General features: G+C 30.8%; 2 protein-coding genes across 5 annotated transcripts in view; both read right to left on the minus strand.

The window, feature by feature from the left end:
• Positions 1-925, minus strand: part of LOC129914216 (aristaless-related homeobox protein-like) — a 40763-nt gene extending 39838 nt beyond the window's left edge. Inside the window, exon 1 of the mRNA XM_055993359.1 lies at positions 153-925. Within this exon, the coding sequence (XP_055849334.1) occupies positions 153-876 (724 nt within the window). The 5' untranslated portion in view covers positions 877-925. The remainder of the gene's footprint in view (positions 1-152) is intronic.
• Positions 926-18013: 17088 nt separating this feature from the next.
• LOC129917249 (nipped-B protein) overlaps positions 18014-18859 on the minus strand; it is a 34200-nt gene continuing 33354 nt past the window's right edge. For 3 of the 4 annotated variants that reach the window (XM_055997668.1, XM_055997664.1, XM_055997665.1), the window contains one exon: positions 18014-18833. In XM_055997668.1, coding sequence (XP_055853643.1) covers positions 18684-18833 — 150 coding nt within the window. In that variant the 3' untranslated portion in view covers positions 18014-18683. The remainder of the gene's footprint in view (positions 18834-18859) is intronic. The other variant, XM_055997667.1, reaches the window with a different exon arrangement.

Consider the following 18859-nt stretch of genomic DNA (forward strand, 5'->3'; position numbering starts at 1 on the left):
TCCTCTGTAAATCTGTGATTGCCTTATTGCTCTTTTATAAACAGCAATAAAACGGTTAAATTTTACTTAAATTTCAGATTTTCTATATTATGTATACTAGATATTCTAGAAATAGCAGCGCTACTTGAATAATATCATTTGTTTAAGCTTACCTTCATAAAAATCAGTTCTATTGTTGTAATCCTTGGCACTGTGAATCCCTTTTTCCTTATCATTCTCATCAATTTCATATTTCAAAACTTCCGGCGGCTGTTGATGGTTATGCGACGGTGGAGCAACCAATGTAGGTTTTTCACCTTTCCTGGCATTTGAAAACATTCCAACACTTCCGTCGGCATTTTCATCTTTTTCCGAATTTCCACGTTTCCCACATCCATAGCCCATAGCTCTCATTCGGACTGGAATTTCAACAGCCCTTCCTACTTCTTTTTCTAAATTTGAAATCCGTATCAAATTTAGAGCTGAACTTTTTGGTGAACTCAATGTTGACGTTGAAGACGATAGAACCGTTGTTGTTGGCTCAACAGACCCTAAATTCGAATCGAACTTAAAGATATCCTTAAATCGGAGACGATTATTATCAGACGTATTTCTACCTAATTCCTGAAATGTTTTCTTTGGTGAAGTATCAGAAATTAACCAGTTTTTCGTTTGAAATCTTTGCTGTCGCGGTTTTTCTACAACACTCTCACTCAATTTCACCAATGATAAAGGACGATGTTCACTTATATTATTATTATCCTTATTCTCAGTCCCAGACAAATCGGTTATATCAATATCAACCGATTCATCATCCTCATTAGTCTCTAAATTGCCATTCACTGACATGGAATCTTCAACATCAAGTTTACCAGTTGTAACTCGCGTAGCAGACATAGCACTTAAAAGGTCTTGAACACGAGAATTTGTATTGTTGTTGTATTCGAAAGATTTCGTAACAAATTGAGCTAATTGTTCCATATTTAATAAATTTTTTTTTCAAATGTGAAAAGGGAAATTTAAAATTCTTAAAATTCACAACAATATCCAATAACCGTTATGCTTATTGAAATGGCCCGTCGGCAGTTTACATCTGTGTTACAATAACGACCCGACACAAATGATACTGTTTTATGATTTCGAAAATGGTTGGAGCTCTCTTTTACTGTGTTTAAATCTGTGTAAAAAAAACAACCCTAATATCTCGAATTTGCAGCAAAGCATCCCCCCAAGATGAAAACTCACACAGAGGCTAGACGAAGGCCATAATCGAAATGGGTGCGCATAACTATCCTGGAATGTGCCATTCCAAATTCTACCGTCTCTGTTCATCTTGTGAGGTACACCTGAGAGAGAAGGCATTACAATGATTCGATTTGGACAATTTATTGGAGAAACTTCTACCTTGTTTATAGTATACCTACTTGTTTTGGTGTTTCAGACAAACAACAAAAAACCAATTTAAATACTCAACAATAATACTAAATATTTCTTCAAATTTACATTAGACCAATAACATTCCATTTCCCCTACCAACTACCCCTCAACCCACCATTGCAATTAAAATAAAACAAAAAATCCCATTAAATTTCCCCCACCTCCATGAGCACTATTGTCGTTTCACCGTAATTTGTTTGTATTTTGTAATTTCAATAATAATTTTCCTAATCGCAGCTTACCGACGACAACGAGCAATAATAGCACGGTGGTGGTTTGAGAAGAGTAGCGCATGATTTTTCAATTGGATGTGTAGAACATCCCCTGAAAATGTCGTCCTTTTCCATCCCTTGTCCTTTTGTCTTTTGTTGCCTTTCGCACTTTTAAACAGTACTCGATGGGGTATGGGGTGAAATTACTACCTCACTCAAATATTATTGGTTATGGTATTTTGTGTAAGTGAGAAAAAGGTATTTTATAACAAAAGAGGGTGGAGTTTGAATATTGAAAGGAATTTTTTTTTTGTTCCTTGATGGTTTTCATGTTTAATATGTATATTAAAGGTATTATGGATATGGATACCTAAGTAGGTCGACACACAGATGTGTGGTGGGCCGTTTTTTTTTTCAAGGCGCGGTAATGGATGTAAATCAAAAGTGTTCTTTTTGTGTGATTACCGTGTTTTTCTGTGGGAATTTATGTAAATGCTGTGAAATAATGTTAGGTGTTTAGTTAAATTGTTATTAATTTTTTTGTTTGGGATTTTTTAGGTAATATATGTTTGTAATATAGAATTTGTTTGTTTTATGGTTATGTCGGGGTTGGAAATTGAGCTGAAAAATGATATTGATTTCAATTTATTTGCTTTTATAATAAAACTATGCGGCTAGGCGGTTTTAATTCTCAATGCTTATTTTAACATTAATGTGGATAAAAATAATTTTGGGAAAATAGTTTAGACATACATAAGTATTTATCTAATAAACTATCATTAAACAGGTAGAAATGTTTTATTATATTTAACACCCTTTTGAAGGTGGTTTTGATTTAGGTAAAGGTATACAAATAGGTAAATACGAGTGTGTTGTGTATCTAACTTAAGGTACCTAAATTATTTTATGTAGGTACCTACAATTAGCAAGGTATGTGTACTGAAGATATGTAAAATTAAAAATTGTTAAGGCACGACAAGTTTTAAATTTAATTTCAAATTATTGCATTTTAATTAATAATAGTTTTATACAAAAAATTCTTCTTTATTCATCATAATCCAAGATATTTGGGCTTTTTGAATTTAAGAAACATTGCTTTATTCGTTCGTTGTGCCATAATTGTTATGTTACTTCTTAGTATTCCTCATGCTTGAGGCTACCTGAATACTTGCAGTATTTGCCGTTGCATTTATTTTCAACCTGAGTTTTTGGGCCTGGCCTCTTCTCTTTGCGATTGGGTTGGACCATCCGTGTCGTATGCTTTTGGAATGGGAACTCAGTTATCAGAGCTTCGTTTTTATGGTATGACAGTATTAGCCTAAAGTCAATTTTACTGTATTGTATTCAAGACGGTATTTGAGCCATTTCACACGACGCGACGCCAAAAACTGTTCAAATTAAAAACGAATAGAAAAAGCGGCTAACGGAGCCGTTAACCCGGTTCTCGGCGTCGTCGTCGTTTGAAATGGACCCTTTTCTGACGTCAAGGCTTCTTCGGATTTTCTTACTTCTGATTAGATAAAGCTTTGATACTCCTGCTGTCATGCGAACCTGCCATCGGCGTTAGCATGCCGCAGATCCTAAAAAGCCTGTTTTTTTTCTTTGGCTCAGCATCTGAATTATGGTGTGTTCATCCGTTATCGTTTTTCCTAATATGCCGTTTAAATCTTTTTTAAGCTTCATGAAACTATAAACTAGATGGTACATGTTAGTCGATATATAAGACCATGAGACTTACGCAAACATGCTTAGGAATTCTTCATTAGGAGGATTCCTAACTCCGTATGCCAAAGCACCATGAATTTCCTCATAGTAGATATTTGTTACAATTTTCGATATTTCCATTTTACTAAATTTCTAGATTCACATAACGAACTCAACATTCTGATATAAATGTAAAAAACATAAATTGTTCTAACTCCGTCAACGGATGGCAGTCAGATTCCTAAATTGTAATTGACTGCATTTTAAAGAAAAAATTAACTCTTTACACCACACGGTTAGAAATTTAAAATTTGCATTATTTAATTATTTTATCATTGGAAATATAATTGTCTTTCGTTTTCTCATACATTTATTTTCAGCTTCAGTGTGTATAGAATGTATAGAAAGAAACGGGATAAAGAAAGATATTTATGCTTCAAATAAGGCCGTGTGTGAATTGCGTTAAATAGTTAACACCGTGTAAAATTTTTGACACAATTGGGGTGAATACAAAAATTTCAAATTGTTTAATATTTTCCTCTGCCTATTTTCTGCCTCTTTTCTGTCATGAAACTCCTTTTTAATAAAAAAAAAAAACAAAACGAAACTAAACCATCTGCAAAAAAATTTAACTCAAATTTAACCAGGTCCCAGAGCCCAATAAATTTTTAACAGCTGAAAATTTTGTATTCACCTCAATAGTGTCAAAAATTTAACAACGGATTTAACTATTTAACGCAAAACTTTTTTCTCCTCATTGACTGAGATTCCTTCCGTCAGTTTGTTTTGATTCATCAAATCCCAGTGTTTTCATCTGATATGCCGTTTGAATTTAAACGCTTCAATTTGCTGTCTGTTTTGTATTCGCCTTGCCAAGGTCACCGGAAATCATTGGCGTAGCTAACCCTTATCTCCTAGACTTGGACCCAGCCTTATAAGTTTTCAAAGTAGTACTTTTTTTGGCTTTAGGCAAAGGACAATTGGCAAATTTGTTTGTTATTTTATGATGTAAATAAGTCGTATGTACATAAATGTTGTGCAGAAATTTTATCCTTTTGTAAGTTGTGACGTAGGTACTTCAGAAACGGAAAAAAACATTTTCCACGAGTCTGAAGGCCTTTATCTTGAATATACAACCAATAGAACCCAAACTATAAGCTTTCCATTCTCCTTTGTTGATCAAATCTTCCATAGCTGAAGAGGATCAAGATTTTCTGCTTTAAGATGGATAAAATCGATAAAAAATCGATGAAAATGATCGATGAAAAATGATCTTTCAGCTTTACAATTTGAAGCAAGAATATTAAAATCGATAACCAATAAAATTTAACGCCCTTTACTTTGGCGTACACTTTTTGGCGGAATAAAAAAACAAAATAAAATCATAAATTTAAGCTTATTAAATTAGAGTAGCTCAATTTTGTAGCTTGATTAGTTTTCTAGAAAACCGGGGATGTAAGCTACACTCCGCGAAATAATTATAAGGACAATTTGATTCGACGTATTTGATTCGTCTTAAGATATGTATAAAAAATATTAAAAGATATAAAGTTTATGGCTTGGCAAGAGCGCCGATTTTCAACATTTGCCTTGGTAGGAATGACCCAAATCCACGTCCATTATTTAGTGCAACCTACTCCCACTTCCAAGTCCATTTTCTCTAAAACTTCTCTTTCTGTCAAATTCTCATGAAAAATACTTAATTTTTTGTCGCTTTTGGCTATCTCCTAGACCAAAGGCTTCCTTTCTGATTGTTTAAGTAACCATACTTGTCACCTTTGTAAATTAAATTATCAATAACACAATCTGACCTTTCCAATTTTATAGATATTTCCCGGGTAGACAGCCTCTCTTCATGGTAAGCCTTGCCTTGCCTTAAGTTTGCGAAGTTCTATCTATGTCATAGATTTTTCAGGTCGCATTTTGAAATTACTAAAAACTTTTACCTATAAAATCGATATAACGGCTTTAAATTAGTTTTTCAATTAATTCTCTTACTTTTAGTTACATAATTATCCCGCTAAACCTCACATTTAGTGCGAAAATCAGATGGGTGCTTAATAATTATTTCGCTCCAGACCCGGAAAAATTAACTGTATTATTGTATTCTAATGAATAAAATAAAAACAAATGGTGGGTAACAATCCCCCATATACTTTTCTCCTTATTCATAAAAGAAATACAAAATAAAATCTTTTACATCTCTTCAGACGAATCAAATAAAATTTTCCTTATATTTATTTCGCGGAGTGTATTCAGTATTCATCTAGGTCTAGGTTAGTTGCTTTAAAATCTACAAAAACAATTTTAGTATTTCCAATTTGTTCGTATTTTGAAAGCTAACATTTAAGCAAATTTATATTTACAAAACCTTGAATACTCCAAAAAGTGTTCAACTACGAAATTGAGGCAGATAAAATTAGAAACAGTATTTTTTCAAAAATTTTCCACTGGCCGAGCAAACTGGAAGTGTATTTTTTAAACTTAAAATTGAAATATAAAATTACCCATAGGAACTACTAAATGGATTTTTGCGCAACAAATAATTATTTGACTAGCTACAATTTCTGAGATTAGTTTTTCTTTGATTCGGCCAGAAAAGATAAGCCAAAGTAAGGGACGTAATAATATAGAAAGTTCTCTTATGGAATATTTTTTTTTTATTTTCGAATCACGTTTTTAGACCAACTTCCTCGCAGAAATCAACTAGAGTGCCTTTATTTTACTCTTCTACCAGTTTTGTTGATCCTTGTTTTAGTACATCATTTGAAAACGATACAGCTTATGTACTTCCAAGGTTGCGAATACTACTCAGACTTGTTGAATTTGACCCATCGAAATATCCAAGCGGCAATAGTAAAAGTTAACCTTATAGTACGATTCTGGACTAGGAATTCGAATTCTTACTTACTTACTCCTGCCAACTCATCAAAAAAGCGCTTCTTAGTACTCCCCTTTTTATTTTTAAAAACATATTTCATTTCCCAATCTTTTGTTAAATCTTTGGATTCTTTAAGTAAATCAATGAAAGAATCTCGATTTCTTTCTCTTGGAGTCCATACAAATTTTTTTAGTAATATGCTTGTAAGTCATTTTGTTCATGCTAATGGACTTTAGAAACAGGATTTATAATTTCAAACACAATAAAATCGTAGATCCTTAATATGTTTTTTACATTCGTTTCGTTACACAAGGAAATTTTTTAATAACCAATTTTTTAGGGGCCCCTATATCTCGGGGGCCCTATGACGTAGACGGCGCCGGATACAGTATGATACAGCGGTAGCTACGCCCCGCCCCTTCCGGAAATACTTAGTATAAATTAGGAGAGCCCAGTTTTCTGCACTTTTTATTTACATTGATGGTCTACATAAATATTATAAAAAAATTATATTTTATATTTTGTTTTGCTGAATTATAATATTATTATTTTGTGGTTGTATTTCTTCCCTTATAATTCAAATAAAAACGCCATTTTTTATTTTAAATTTGCCAATATATTTCGAGGTTCATACCTCATCTTCAGGGCTAAAAATATTTATTTAATAAGCGTTTTTAATATATAATTATATAAACATATACAATAAAAATAATTTACCTATTATAATAACGATGATAGAAGAAGCTACCAATTCCTATCTGAAACACAAGATGAAACAGAAAATCGTGATCCAAAAATTTATTCATCTATAGCATATATTCCGGGATTGAGTGAATCCTTAGCAAAAAAGTGCGAATACTTTGTACCTGAAATAAAAACTGCTATGAGACCAAATCACAAAGTATCTCATTTTTTCGCAAATACTAAATCAAAAATTGAGAAAACTAATAAAAGTGGAGTAGTTTATTCTATTCCATGTAATGATTGCCCAAAAATATATATTGGTGAAACAATACAGAAATTGGGTTCTCGTATAAATCAACATAAAAATGAATGCAGAAAAGTCCTCGAAGGTTCATCAAACAAAAATATTGCCGCTCTAGCTGAGCATACAAAGCAAAATGGCCATTCATTTAAATTTGATGAAACTAAAATTTTAAAATCTGAAAAACAAAAATTTAAATTACAAGTGCATGAAGTCAATCAAATTATTAAACATGAAGAAATTGTTTGTAATTTCAAAACAGACAAAAAAGACTACAGCAATACTTATCATAATTTAATAGTTAGCTCTTAAATTTAGATTAATATTAATTTGTTAAATAATCACTTTATTTTTTTACTCAGTAATTTTTGCTAGATTTGATTCTTAAATTTTAAAAATCAAAAATAAAAAATTAAAAATAAAATAAAATCAATCACAATCATAATCATAATCATAAAACATTAATGTTGTAGCCGAAGAAATAATTTGTATATTATAACTAAAATAGTTTTTATAATAGGTAAATTATTTTTATTGTATATGTTTATATAATTATATATTAAAAACGCTTATTAAATAAATATTTTTAGCCCTGAAGATGAGGTATGAACTTCGAAATATATTGGCAAATTTAAAATAAAAAATGGCGTTTTTATTTGAATTATAAGGGAAGAAATACAACCACAAAATAATTATAAAAAAAATCTTTAATTCAAACAAATTAATTTTTTAATGCCTGGCGCTAGCATAGCGGCCGGGTTGTCAGTTTTACCCAGAAAAAACTATATAAATTCATTTGTCTCCTTTAAATAAAAATAAAAACACGAATGTTTATTCTTTACTAACAAAAAAGAACAATCATATTCGCAAAAAGTTAAAATTATTTGCATATCAGCTCTCATATTTATGTACCATACCAAAGCGACATGAAGCTTTTCTAACTCTAAAGTCATAACTCAAAAATGCGTAATTACTTCATTGTGCTATACGGTACATTAAGCAATTTAATTCCATTTAGGGTGCCAAATATTGCTCATCGGTCCTTGTAAGGCACAGCATGATGAAGATGATGAAGAATCTCTGAATTTTAATGAAGTCAAATAAATTCTTTAATTTTTTTTTTTATATTTTATTTTCCAAATCAATCAAATGAACCTTTCGAATAAATTGCTGATAGACTCGTTGTTTTTCTAAATTATTGTCCCTTAACACCCGCATAATTTTGATTTCAATTTATTTTTTAAATGGAAATGTTAATTTAAAAGAAAAAAAAAAAAAAACAAAAAACCTAATTTGATTGCAAGCTCAATTAAGTAATTAAATGTTTACTTTGGGGAATTGTATCTCAATTTTAATTAATTGCAACAAAGTTTTCATCCGATTCGAATGGAGTAAGAACAAGAGGGAATGTTTTTAGAAAGGATTTGGAATTCCCAGCAATGTGCCTTAACTCTGTGTAATCTCGAGGAAATGAAAATATGCAAATAGCTTTCAACCAAAGGCAGACATTTTCGAATGTAAATTACTCAAATAACAGAATGTAGATTAGTGAACATAAGTTTTTGGAATTTATTGATTGGTATGAGGTTTTTATATTTATAGATGTTTCATTAAAAACAAATCCGATTCAATAATAGACCGGGCGGCCACTGCAGAAACGCTCAACTCATCGAGCTAAAGAAAATTTTAAATGGGAAGTGAAAGAGGGCTATTAGTAGTTACGAAAACCACAGGTCTTCCCGTTCGCATCCTGGCACGATTGGCGTGGTAAAGTGCATCGTGCATCTCATAGAGTTAAAAGACAATATTGATGTCAAATTAAAGGTGCTATTGTCAGCTATCAAAATTCAGAGGTCTTCCGGGCGAAAGTCTGGCAGTTTTGTCATGCAGCCCGTTTTAAGGTTAGAAGCGATAAGAGTGAGTTTTTTCATAAAGTCTTGTTTTTTGGTATTTTGGTGGATGAGTTAAGGAGTTTTTTCACTATAAAATAAAAATAAGAGTTATTAGCATTTAAATATAAAACGATGTTTTGGAAAAAGCTTGATAGTTTATTAACAATAACCCAAATTATATGCAAAACTACGAATAATTCATGAAAAAGTCTCAAATAATACGCTGCGCCCCTTACAACTTACCGAATTAAAAGTCGAATTTAATTTCAAATTAAAGCTAACAATGTCTTTTTTTGAAAACCAGAGGTCTTCCAAGCCAAAAATTGGAAGTTAAGTCACGCAGCTTGTTTTAAGGTTAGGAGCGTTTTTCACTTAAAACGTTCAAGCAGGCTGGGGAGTGAAATGTCAAGATGTCGCTTGGAAGACCTCTGGTTTTCAAAAAAAGACATTATTAGCTTTAATTTGAAATTAAATTCTCCTTTTTTTTTCGGTTAGTTGTAAGGGGCGCAGCGTATTATTTGAGACTTTTTCGCGAATTATTCGTAGTTTTGCATATACTTTGGGTCATTTTTAAGAATCTATGAAGCTTTTTCCAAAAAACCGTTTTGTATTTAAATGCTGATGACTCTTATTTTTATTTTATAGTGAAAAAGTTCCTTAAGTCATCCACCAACATACCAAAAAACCAGACTTTATTAAAAAACTCACTTTCATCGCTTCTAACCTTAAAACGGGCTGCAGGACAAAACTGTCAGACTTTCGCCCAGAAGACCTCTGAATTTTGATACCTGACAATCTCACCTTTAATTTGACACCAATATCGTCTTTTAGCTCTATGAGATGCACAATGCACTTTACCACGCCAATCGTGCCAGGATGCGAACGGGAAGACCTGTGGTTTTCGTAACTACTAATAGCCCTCTTTCACTTCCCATTTAAAATTTTCTTTAGCTCGATGAGTTGAGCGTTTCTGCAGTGGCCGCCCGCTCTATAAAAGAATAAACATATTTTTTCCATTCAAAATGTATTTTTTATTTTTATTTTCTTTTTGTATGAGTGACGTGGTATTTCACGTTTTTTGTTTTGTTTAAACTTATAAATAATATACTTTCTTATGCTATTTTAAAATTATTATATTTTTACCATCGAATAGATTAATTTTTATCATAGTTGTATAATGCTTTTGTTTATTTAAATATAAATCACCGTAATTTTAGCATTTCTTACATTTGCAATTTTTTTGTTATCATCACACAATTTTATATAAATATTTACAATTTTATACAAAAAAGTCTATATTTTTATGGTTTTGTTGTTGTTGGTGTCCTTTAATTAATTTTATGTTTTTCTGTTAAAAATTGCTATGATGTATCTATGTTTAAAGTGTATCTATATAAATGGAAGAGAATTGAACTATGTATTTTTAAACTATTGCAAAATAATGTATCTATTGTGTATAAGAAATTTCGATTTCAATATTCCTAAAATGTTGACGATATTTTTGTAAAATAAATAAATTTAAGTTGAAAGGATTTCACCAGGACAAAAAAAAATTTAAAAAGTTTTTTTTAGGTATAAAATGGGCTCTAATAATAGAAATGAGAAAAAAAACCGTTTAGTGTTTTTTTATATCATCTTTTTGAAAACTTCTTTTTATTCTTATACATACGTTACTACTTGTCGAGAAGTTTTGTCTCTTCCTGCTCCGTGTGGCTTAAAAATAAGTCTTGATGTCTATAAGCATCAAAATCTCGTTACTTTTTATTCAATTAGTTCTTCTTTCGCCTTAAAACTTTAAAAACAAGATAATTTTATGAAGGTAAATCATTTTTTATTGCACTATGATCATCACCATAAGGCAAGTATTATTCAGGTTTACTTTTCAGATAGGAAACATTTTTCTTATATCCGCCATTAAAAAGTGACTTAGAGGACATTTTGATGTATATTATCCAGTTTATCTCGTTGAAGAAATAATCTTTTTTCTTGAAACTTGGTGAGTCCTATGGGCTCATGATAAAGTTGATGTTCTAGACAGTGGCGTATCCAGAAAAAAATTGGGGGGGGGGGGCTGAAAAATGTTTCAAACATTTTTGATAAGGTAAATGTACTACAAATTTGTCTCTTTTTTTATTCATCTTTGATCGAGAGAAAAGCGCTGTGCTGCGGTACTGAAAGTCGTATAGTAGCATTTTACTGCTCCCGACAACTTCGTACTACTGTCTCCTTTCACATTCAAAGTAGCTATTTTTCCAAGTTCTTGTATCTCAAACATTTTACACAAACAGCAAGGTGTTTAGTAATCATTAAAAAAAAAAAAAACACTTTTACGTTCGAACTTTTTCATGAGCTGAATTCAAAACTGTTAACAGATTTATTCCTATCACGTCTAGTTTTTGAGCTATACTCATCACTTTTTTCGGTATATATGCCCATATTTCCGCAATTCGACCGAAAGTCAACTGGCATCACTTTTCAATTCCACGTGAAATTGATCTTCGATCGATTTCTAAAACTTCGAAAATGCTTCGAACTGTCAAAACTGAAGGATCATCCATTTTTATTTTGTTTCTAAAGTTAAATTACTGCTACTTTGAACATGGATGCAATTTTATTGGCAACTTTATTGGAAAAAAGCAGAATTTTAAAGAAATAATAAGAAGTCACATTTTGCGAGACATATGAAATATGTAAGTGAAAGGCAGAACATTGGCGATATTATTGCAAATTTTCAAACAAAAATGAATTAGATAAAGTGTAAAGCGAATGAGGTTGCAGAAACAAAGCGAATTGAATTCGATCAGAAAATCGAAATGAGCGAAAAAATGTAGAACACCTAATTTCACCATCGGCAACGCAAGTGATGAATGCTCAAAAAGTTAAATGCAGAACGTAAAAGTCTCAAAAACTAATTTTCAATGAAATTCTTTTGATGTTTAATCCGAAATAGGTATATATATTTTTTAATAATATGTTCCTTTTTTAATACAAATCAGAAGCACAAACTGGAATTTGCTTAAATAAACCATTAGTTATGTTTACCACTAAGATATTGAGATATACAAAATTTGTATTTCCAATATCTTTGAGAAAAATATTATTTTTGAAAAAAAGTAATATACTCAGACAATAAAATACGACGTGATTGCATAAGAAGCTTTGCAAAATTTAACGGTGATGTAATTCGACGTCAAAACAACAAACAAATTATATGAAGAATTCTGAATTGGACTAAAATCCTGAAAATCCCAAACCTCAACTTCAACTAAGGCACTTACTCAAACAAACACAAACAACCATTTTAGAATTTGGAGGGGGCTCAATCATTTGAGCTGCCTCTAAATCTCTACGATTTACGAAGAAGTTTCAAATAATCATGTAGATTATGATGAAATCAGCTAAATAGTAACATGATTTTGGAGGCTTGGGGGGGGGGGGGGGCTTGAGCCCCCAGAGCCCCCCCTCAATACGCCACTGGTTCTAGAAGTTTCAGGAAAAACTAACAAAAAGTGGCTAAATTATTCACAGACAAAAACGGTAACGGAGAACACGAGTACGCGTCTTCTCCGTTACCGTCTTTATATGGGTATAATTTGTTTTTCGCGAACTTCAACACCATCTACTTCATGATGAGCCCTAATGGGCTCATTGATGAAGTTTGATTTTTCAATGTGATAAACTGGAAACAAGCGTCAATATGTCCTCTCCGTTATTTTGTAATCGCTGATATTTAAGATTTGATCTTTTTTGAACAAATATAAAAACTATATTTTTTGTTTTGTTTAAATGTAAATGTTGAGACTCTTATATTATTCAAACAAAATAATCTCAATCTTTCAGCAGCTACTTTGGTTAACGTAATCAGCAGTGGAATGTTTTCCATCCGGAATATTTTTGTTCGCCTGGAACTTAAAAAGCTATTATGAGTTTCACCCGAAGGGAGTTTACATTTTCCGCTACTATAATTTCTTGTTCGGCAAAACTTTAGTGAGAAAAGAGCTGTCGAATACCTTACAAAGTACCTAGAAAAAAATTGAAAATACAATTAGATGTCCGAACGTGAACAACTTTTCGCCCGGAACTCACAACATGGGAAAAGTGGAAATCAATTTTTCCGGGTGGAATCTTGTTCACGTGAAACTCACAATAGGGCTGAATATCAACGTTGATATGTTGTAATTTCACAAGCAACAACTGTAGAAAATAACATTATTTTAAGCCAGCCTTATACGCAAAATTTCAATTTGGGCCCTTATTGCGAGAGTCGTTCAACTTTCGAATCGATAAATATCTGTTTTGGTATTGTTTATCTCTTTCGACAAAAATATTTGCTATTGTGAGCTATGAACTTGATTTGAGTTGATAGCAAAATTGTAAATAAATAATATCGAATCGACACTCGCAATAAGGACCTTAAACTCATTTGGGTTTATCACTAATTACATTTGTATCTTCTACGATTCCTGAAAAAAACAATCACAAAAACCGATCGTAGTGACGATTTGTATGACATTTGCTATTATGAACGGATTCCGTGATTGTTTTTTCGGGAATCATAGCAAATTTCCGATTTAAAAAAAAAAACACTATTTAAAAATTTTCGTTGTCATAAAAATCCAAATTTTTGAAAAAATGAAGTAATGAAAAACCAGAGCTATGAATACCAAAGTCCTCTACTTCGAAATGGTAACAATGTTATGAATGCCAGATTTATGCGCGACAAAGTTACGGGCATCAAAGTTACCCAAAACCGAAGTTATGAAAGACCGAAGTTACGAAAAACCGAAGTTATGAAAAACCAGAGTTATGAACACCAAAGCTATGAAACGTGGTTTTTTGGCTGGCAACCATTGAGATGAAGGATATACGGGAGGAACGTACCAAAAAGCTAGAGCGTATAGGTTGAGTCAATTCAAGAAAAAAATGGTATGGGACGGAGGTGTCTTTTCCCCTCCGTTTAGCCGGGGGGCGGGGATTTTCTAAAAAAATGACTTTATTTGGAAAAAAATTATTAAAAATCAACCGTTACACCATTAATATCGTACTGTACTTTTTTGTAAAGCCAAAGACTTGTTCTTGTATATTGTTTTTAAATAAATCTGTTTAATGGAACAGTTTTTGAAAAATTAATTTTCAAAAACAAATATGTATATGGCGTTTTTTTTTGTCAAAGTAGTTTTGTTTTTTTTTTTTTTAATTTATCGAAAACGACAAAACGTTTTTGGATCCAGTTTTCAGTTTTCGTTTAAAAACAAATAAATTAAATTATGTAATTTAAATAAGCACTTAGGTAATTACATAAAATTTTGAAAGAAATAAGTTCGAAAATTATTTTTTCAAAAACTAGTCAATTAAACAGCAGCTATATTTAAAACAGTTTAAAAGATATAGTTTTTGGCTTAACAAAAACGTACAGTACGTTACTTTTGGTGTAACCGTTGGTTTTAAATAATTTTTTTTTCTAAATAAAGTAATTTTTTTAGAAAATCCCCCCTCCCGGCTATACGGAGGGGAATAGACACCCCCGTCACATACAATTTATTTCTTGCCCTGACTCAACCTAAGTATAATACGCTCTAGCTTTTTGGTACGTTCCTCCCTTATATCGTTCATTTCAATGGTTGCCAACCCAACTTTGCGTAACTTTGACGCGCGTAAATCTGTCGCGCATAACTCTGGTATTCATTACTTCGTCGGTTTCCCCTTCCAAATGCATTTCATCCAGACAACGTCGGAAAACCACCAAAATTTTGCGTCTTCGTATGGTATGACAGCATTTGAAAATGAAAATGTTATTCTTTCTACAAAAACAACATGCAGCTGCCGATAGGAATAGAAGCTAAACCAAGCTGCGTATAGAATTTTGACGAAGTGTAAAAGTTAACGTTTTCCTTTCTCTTGGTGTGTGTAGGTATATAAATTTTTGTTCAGTGTTGATATTTGGGAAATCCTACTGCGGATACCTTTGCCAAAAAAAACACGCCTTTTTATTGGTCAAGATTTAAACTATGTATTTCATAAAAAAATTTAGTTATGTCGATCATGCTCGGCACATTGTTTACGATACGTAAATTGCACTAAGATAGTTTTTTTTTAAAGGAATTCGACATTAATAAAAGTACATTGGCCTAAAAAGTTTAAAAGTACAAGAGTGTAAACCTTCAAACTTTTTTTGTGATGGTTTTTCCTTTATTTTTCCTTAAACAAACACTTTTTTCCACAAACTACGGTAATGAGAAAAAAAAATATTTTCTGTACTTTTTCAAAAAATAAAAGTTATAAATTGAATTGTAAAAAAACTTGGAACTGTTAATTAATTTGCAGAAAGAGAAGTTCTTCTTTCAATAATGGACATTGGAAAAATACTGGGGGGCTGGGGCCTATAACTTGATACAATCGACTATATGCAGCATTTAATTCGATTTTATCGATTTTCAATGAAGGAAGCTCGATTGTATCGAGTTTGTTAAGTGCTGACAACCCTTGTTGTAAGTAAGAGGTTTACAAAATTCTGTAAGCCTAAGGGCTCCCATATTTCACCATATTTTGTTTGGGCTATTACTTTTGGGAAATCCTGTTAGAGAAAGCGGTGAGTAAGTTGGTGTTTTGCAATTTTAGATTTGTAAAGTATAATTGTTTTACATGTCGTTGTATGTTCTTCTCTCGTTCTTTCTCTCTTTGTCCTTCTGTGTTGTATTAATGTCTTGTGTTTGTGTTGTATCAGCAAAATGGACCTAGATTCCGAAGCTGCAGTGTTTCTAGTCCGGAGATTTATCTTCAGACTAGTTTAATATGTAATGTAATGTAATGTTTTACATGTCGATATACTACCGTTAACTAAATTTTGATCGAGATGCTGCAAAATTTCAAAAGAGAAAGGGTGTTTTCATAAACGTCTGCCTAACTTAGGCCTGCATTAGTCGTGTTCATAAAGTCAGATCTGCGATCGGACTAACTTAGTCCAACTGCAGTTCTGCTGTTCATAAACGTCATTATTTCGTCAACATCGGGCAGATTGCGCAGCCAAAATTTTATTGCTGCAGAACTTCACGAAGAAATTTATTTGGCTCTTGATTCGATTTTTTTATAGTTAATAAATGTAAATATAGTAAAAAAAAAATGAAAAGCAAACATATTAATTATTAGGATGATGCAAAAGATGTTTCTTTTTTTCATTTTTCGAAAAATTTAAATTTTAATGACACAGAAAATTTCTAAATCGTGTTTTTGAGAAAATGAGTTTAAATTGATTTTTTTCGTATTAGGGTGGCTCTAAAAAATGTTATCTTCTACAGTTGCTTGTGGAATTCCAAAAAAATCAATGTGGATATTGTTTTGACCAAAGTACGGAACAAAAAAAAATTTTCATTAGGGTGGTTCAAATTTTTTTTAATTAACTAAAAAAAATAATTTTCACTGCAGAGAAAGTTTGTAAAACATGGTTTATGAAATATATTGTAAAATTGGGGTGGGTATTTTTTAATTAGGGGGCTCAGAAAAATGGTATATTTTACATTTACGCTTGGAGTTCAAACAAATTCAATTTAATTAATTTGACATGAATTTAATATTACTATAGCAAAAAACGCACTTAACAAACTTTCTGTGCACTAAAAATCATTTTTTTTTTTCAAATGCAAAAAAAACTTTTTTTGAACACCCTAATTAAAAATATTTTTTTTTAAATTGAATTGTATAGCATTTGGAACTTTTAATTAATTTGCAGCAAAATGGTGCTTTTTTCCAATTATGGACATTGTAAAAATACTGGGGCCCATAACTTAATACAATCGAGAGTGGTCGATACAATCGAGTTTCGGCAGCATAATTTGATTTTATCGAAGGTTTTCAATGAAGAACGCTCGATTGTATCGAGTTTGTTAAGTGCTGACACCCTTGGTTGAAAGAAGGGGTTTTCAAAATTTCACAAAATTCTGTCAGCCCTTGTTGGTGTTTTGTGCAATTCTAGATTTGTAAGGTAGTAATATTTTAACATATCGATATGCCACCGTTAACTAAATTTTGATCCAGGTGGTGCAGAATTTCATAAGAGAAAGCCATAGTCAGTCAAGCTGGATTAACTAAAAAGAAGGAGTAAAGTTAAAAAAAAAAATGCCTAAATCGTTGTGCCCTTTCCCACATCCACTTTCATACACTTTAATGCACATTGCAGAAAGAATCTATATATTATGTTGACACCATCGAATAAAAGTATTTCAATGAGGTTTTTTTGTAGTATTAACATCTCATCTCTCTTTATATTGCTGTCAGTGTCAATAAAAAAAAACGAAAAAATTCATTCAAGTTAAAATTAATAAAAACAAAATGCATTTTCGTTTTCAAATTCAAATGGAATAATTTTTCTTCATCATTTAATTTCCGAGTTCTAAAAGTAAAATGAAAAAGTATATACATACACAATATAGTTTAAGGTATATTTGAATGGATATATTTTTAAAACTTTAATTATAAATTATTAAGAAAAATAAAACAAAAAAGAACGGACTATAATTAATCCAACTTAAAAACACTTCTTTTTGTAACTTAATAGATATTTATGAATAGGTTTATATTATCATTTTAAATACATATAAAAATATATATATTGTATATATTCAGGAGAAAAAAAAAAAAAAAGAAAAACAAAAACTATTCTGTATATAAATGTGATTAAATGAACATAATTTATTTTTTTTCTTGTTTCGATAAGGGCGGAGAAGAAAAAAGAAGCTTAGTGATTTGTATTCTTTTTTTTGTTTAATTTACAGCTTAAGAATCTAGATTATTAGTGAAAGTATTTAATTTCTTTTTATATATTTTTAACTTAATGTACAACTTATACCCTTCTAATAATTTTTTTTTTGTATAAAAAACACCGATAACTTCATTTCTCTTCTTAAATGTTTATTATTTTCCATATTTGTTTTGTTTCTTTTTTATATATATATATTTATGTTATATGTTAACAGTAATTTTTATTTAATTCTTGTGGGTTTAAAATATACAACTTTAGATATAGATATAAACACCATATTTTTTTTGTTTTTAATATATATATAATTTACATCTTTGTTTTTTGTTTTTTTGTTTGCGTGTGGGTTTTGTTTGTGTATTTTGTGTGTGTTTTTGTTTTGTTCGTCGCTTAAAAATAATAAATTAAATTGTTTGCTTTAATAAAATTGCTCTAAACATAATTTCTTTCTAGTTTTTAAGTAAAAAGTCTTCGTTTTTTTATACAAAATGAAAATATTTTTAAACATAATATTATATTGTAATAGTAGTGTTGTTTTTTTTCTTTTATGTTTTTTTGTTTAAATAACTTGTACACACTCACCTATAAGTAGTATATTATATTTGTCTTAATTAAATTAAAAATATTTTAATATATAAAAAGATACAGAAAACTAAATTCAGTTGATTTTTTTTTGTTTGCTTGTTGATATTATATTAATTGTTTCTATTTTTACTCGAAAAAAAAAACTTTTTTTATTTTTAATATATTTAGAATGTTATTATATTACATTTAAATTTATTTTATTTAGTGTTGAGGTGTTGTTTTTTTTTTTGTAAATGGTAAAATTATAACAAATTTATTACGCGTAGTCGGCATCACTGTAGTCATCTTCATCATCATCTGATGAAACGATTTTTCGTTTTTTCCGTTTGCTACGTGTTGGTTGTTTTCGCGAAGATGATTTTGTTGCTCGAGCAGTACGCGTTGTTGGTGTTGCTGGGATTTCCTGCTGCGTATACAAAAATTTATTTAGCA

Source organism: Episyrphus balteatus, chromosome 3 (assembly GCF_945859705.1).
Source record: "Episyrphus balteatus chromosome 3, idEpiBalt1.1, whole genome shotgun sequence".
Taxonomy (NCBI): domain Eukaryota; kingdom Metazoa; phylum Arthropoda; class Insecta; order Diptera; family Syrphidae; genus Episyrphus; species Episyrphus balteatus.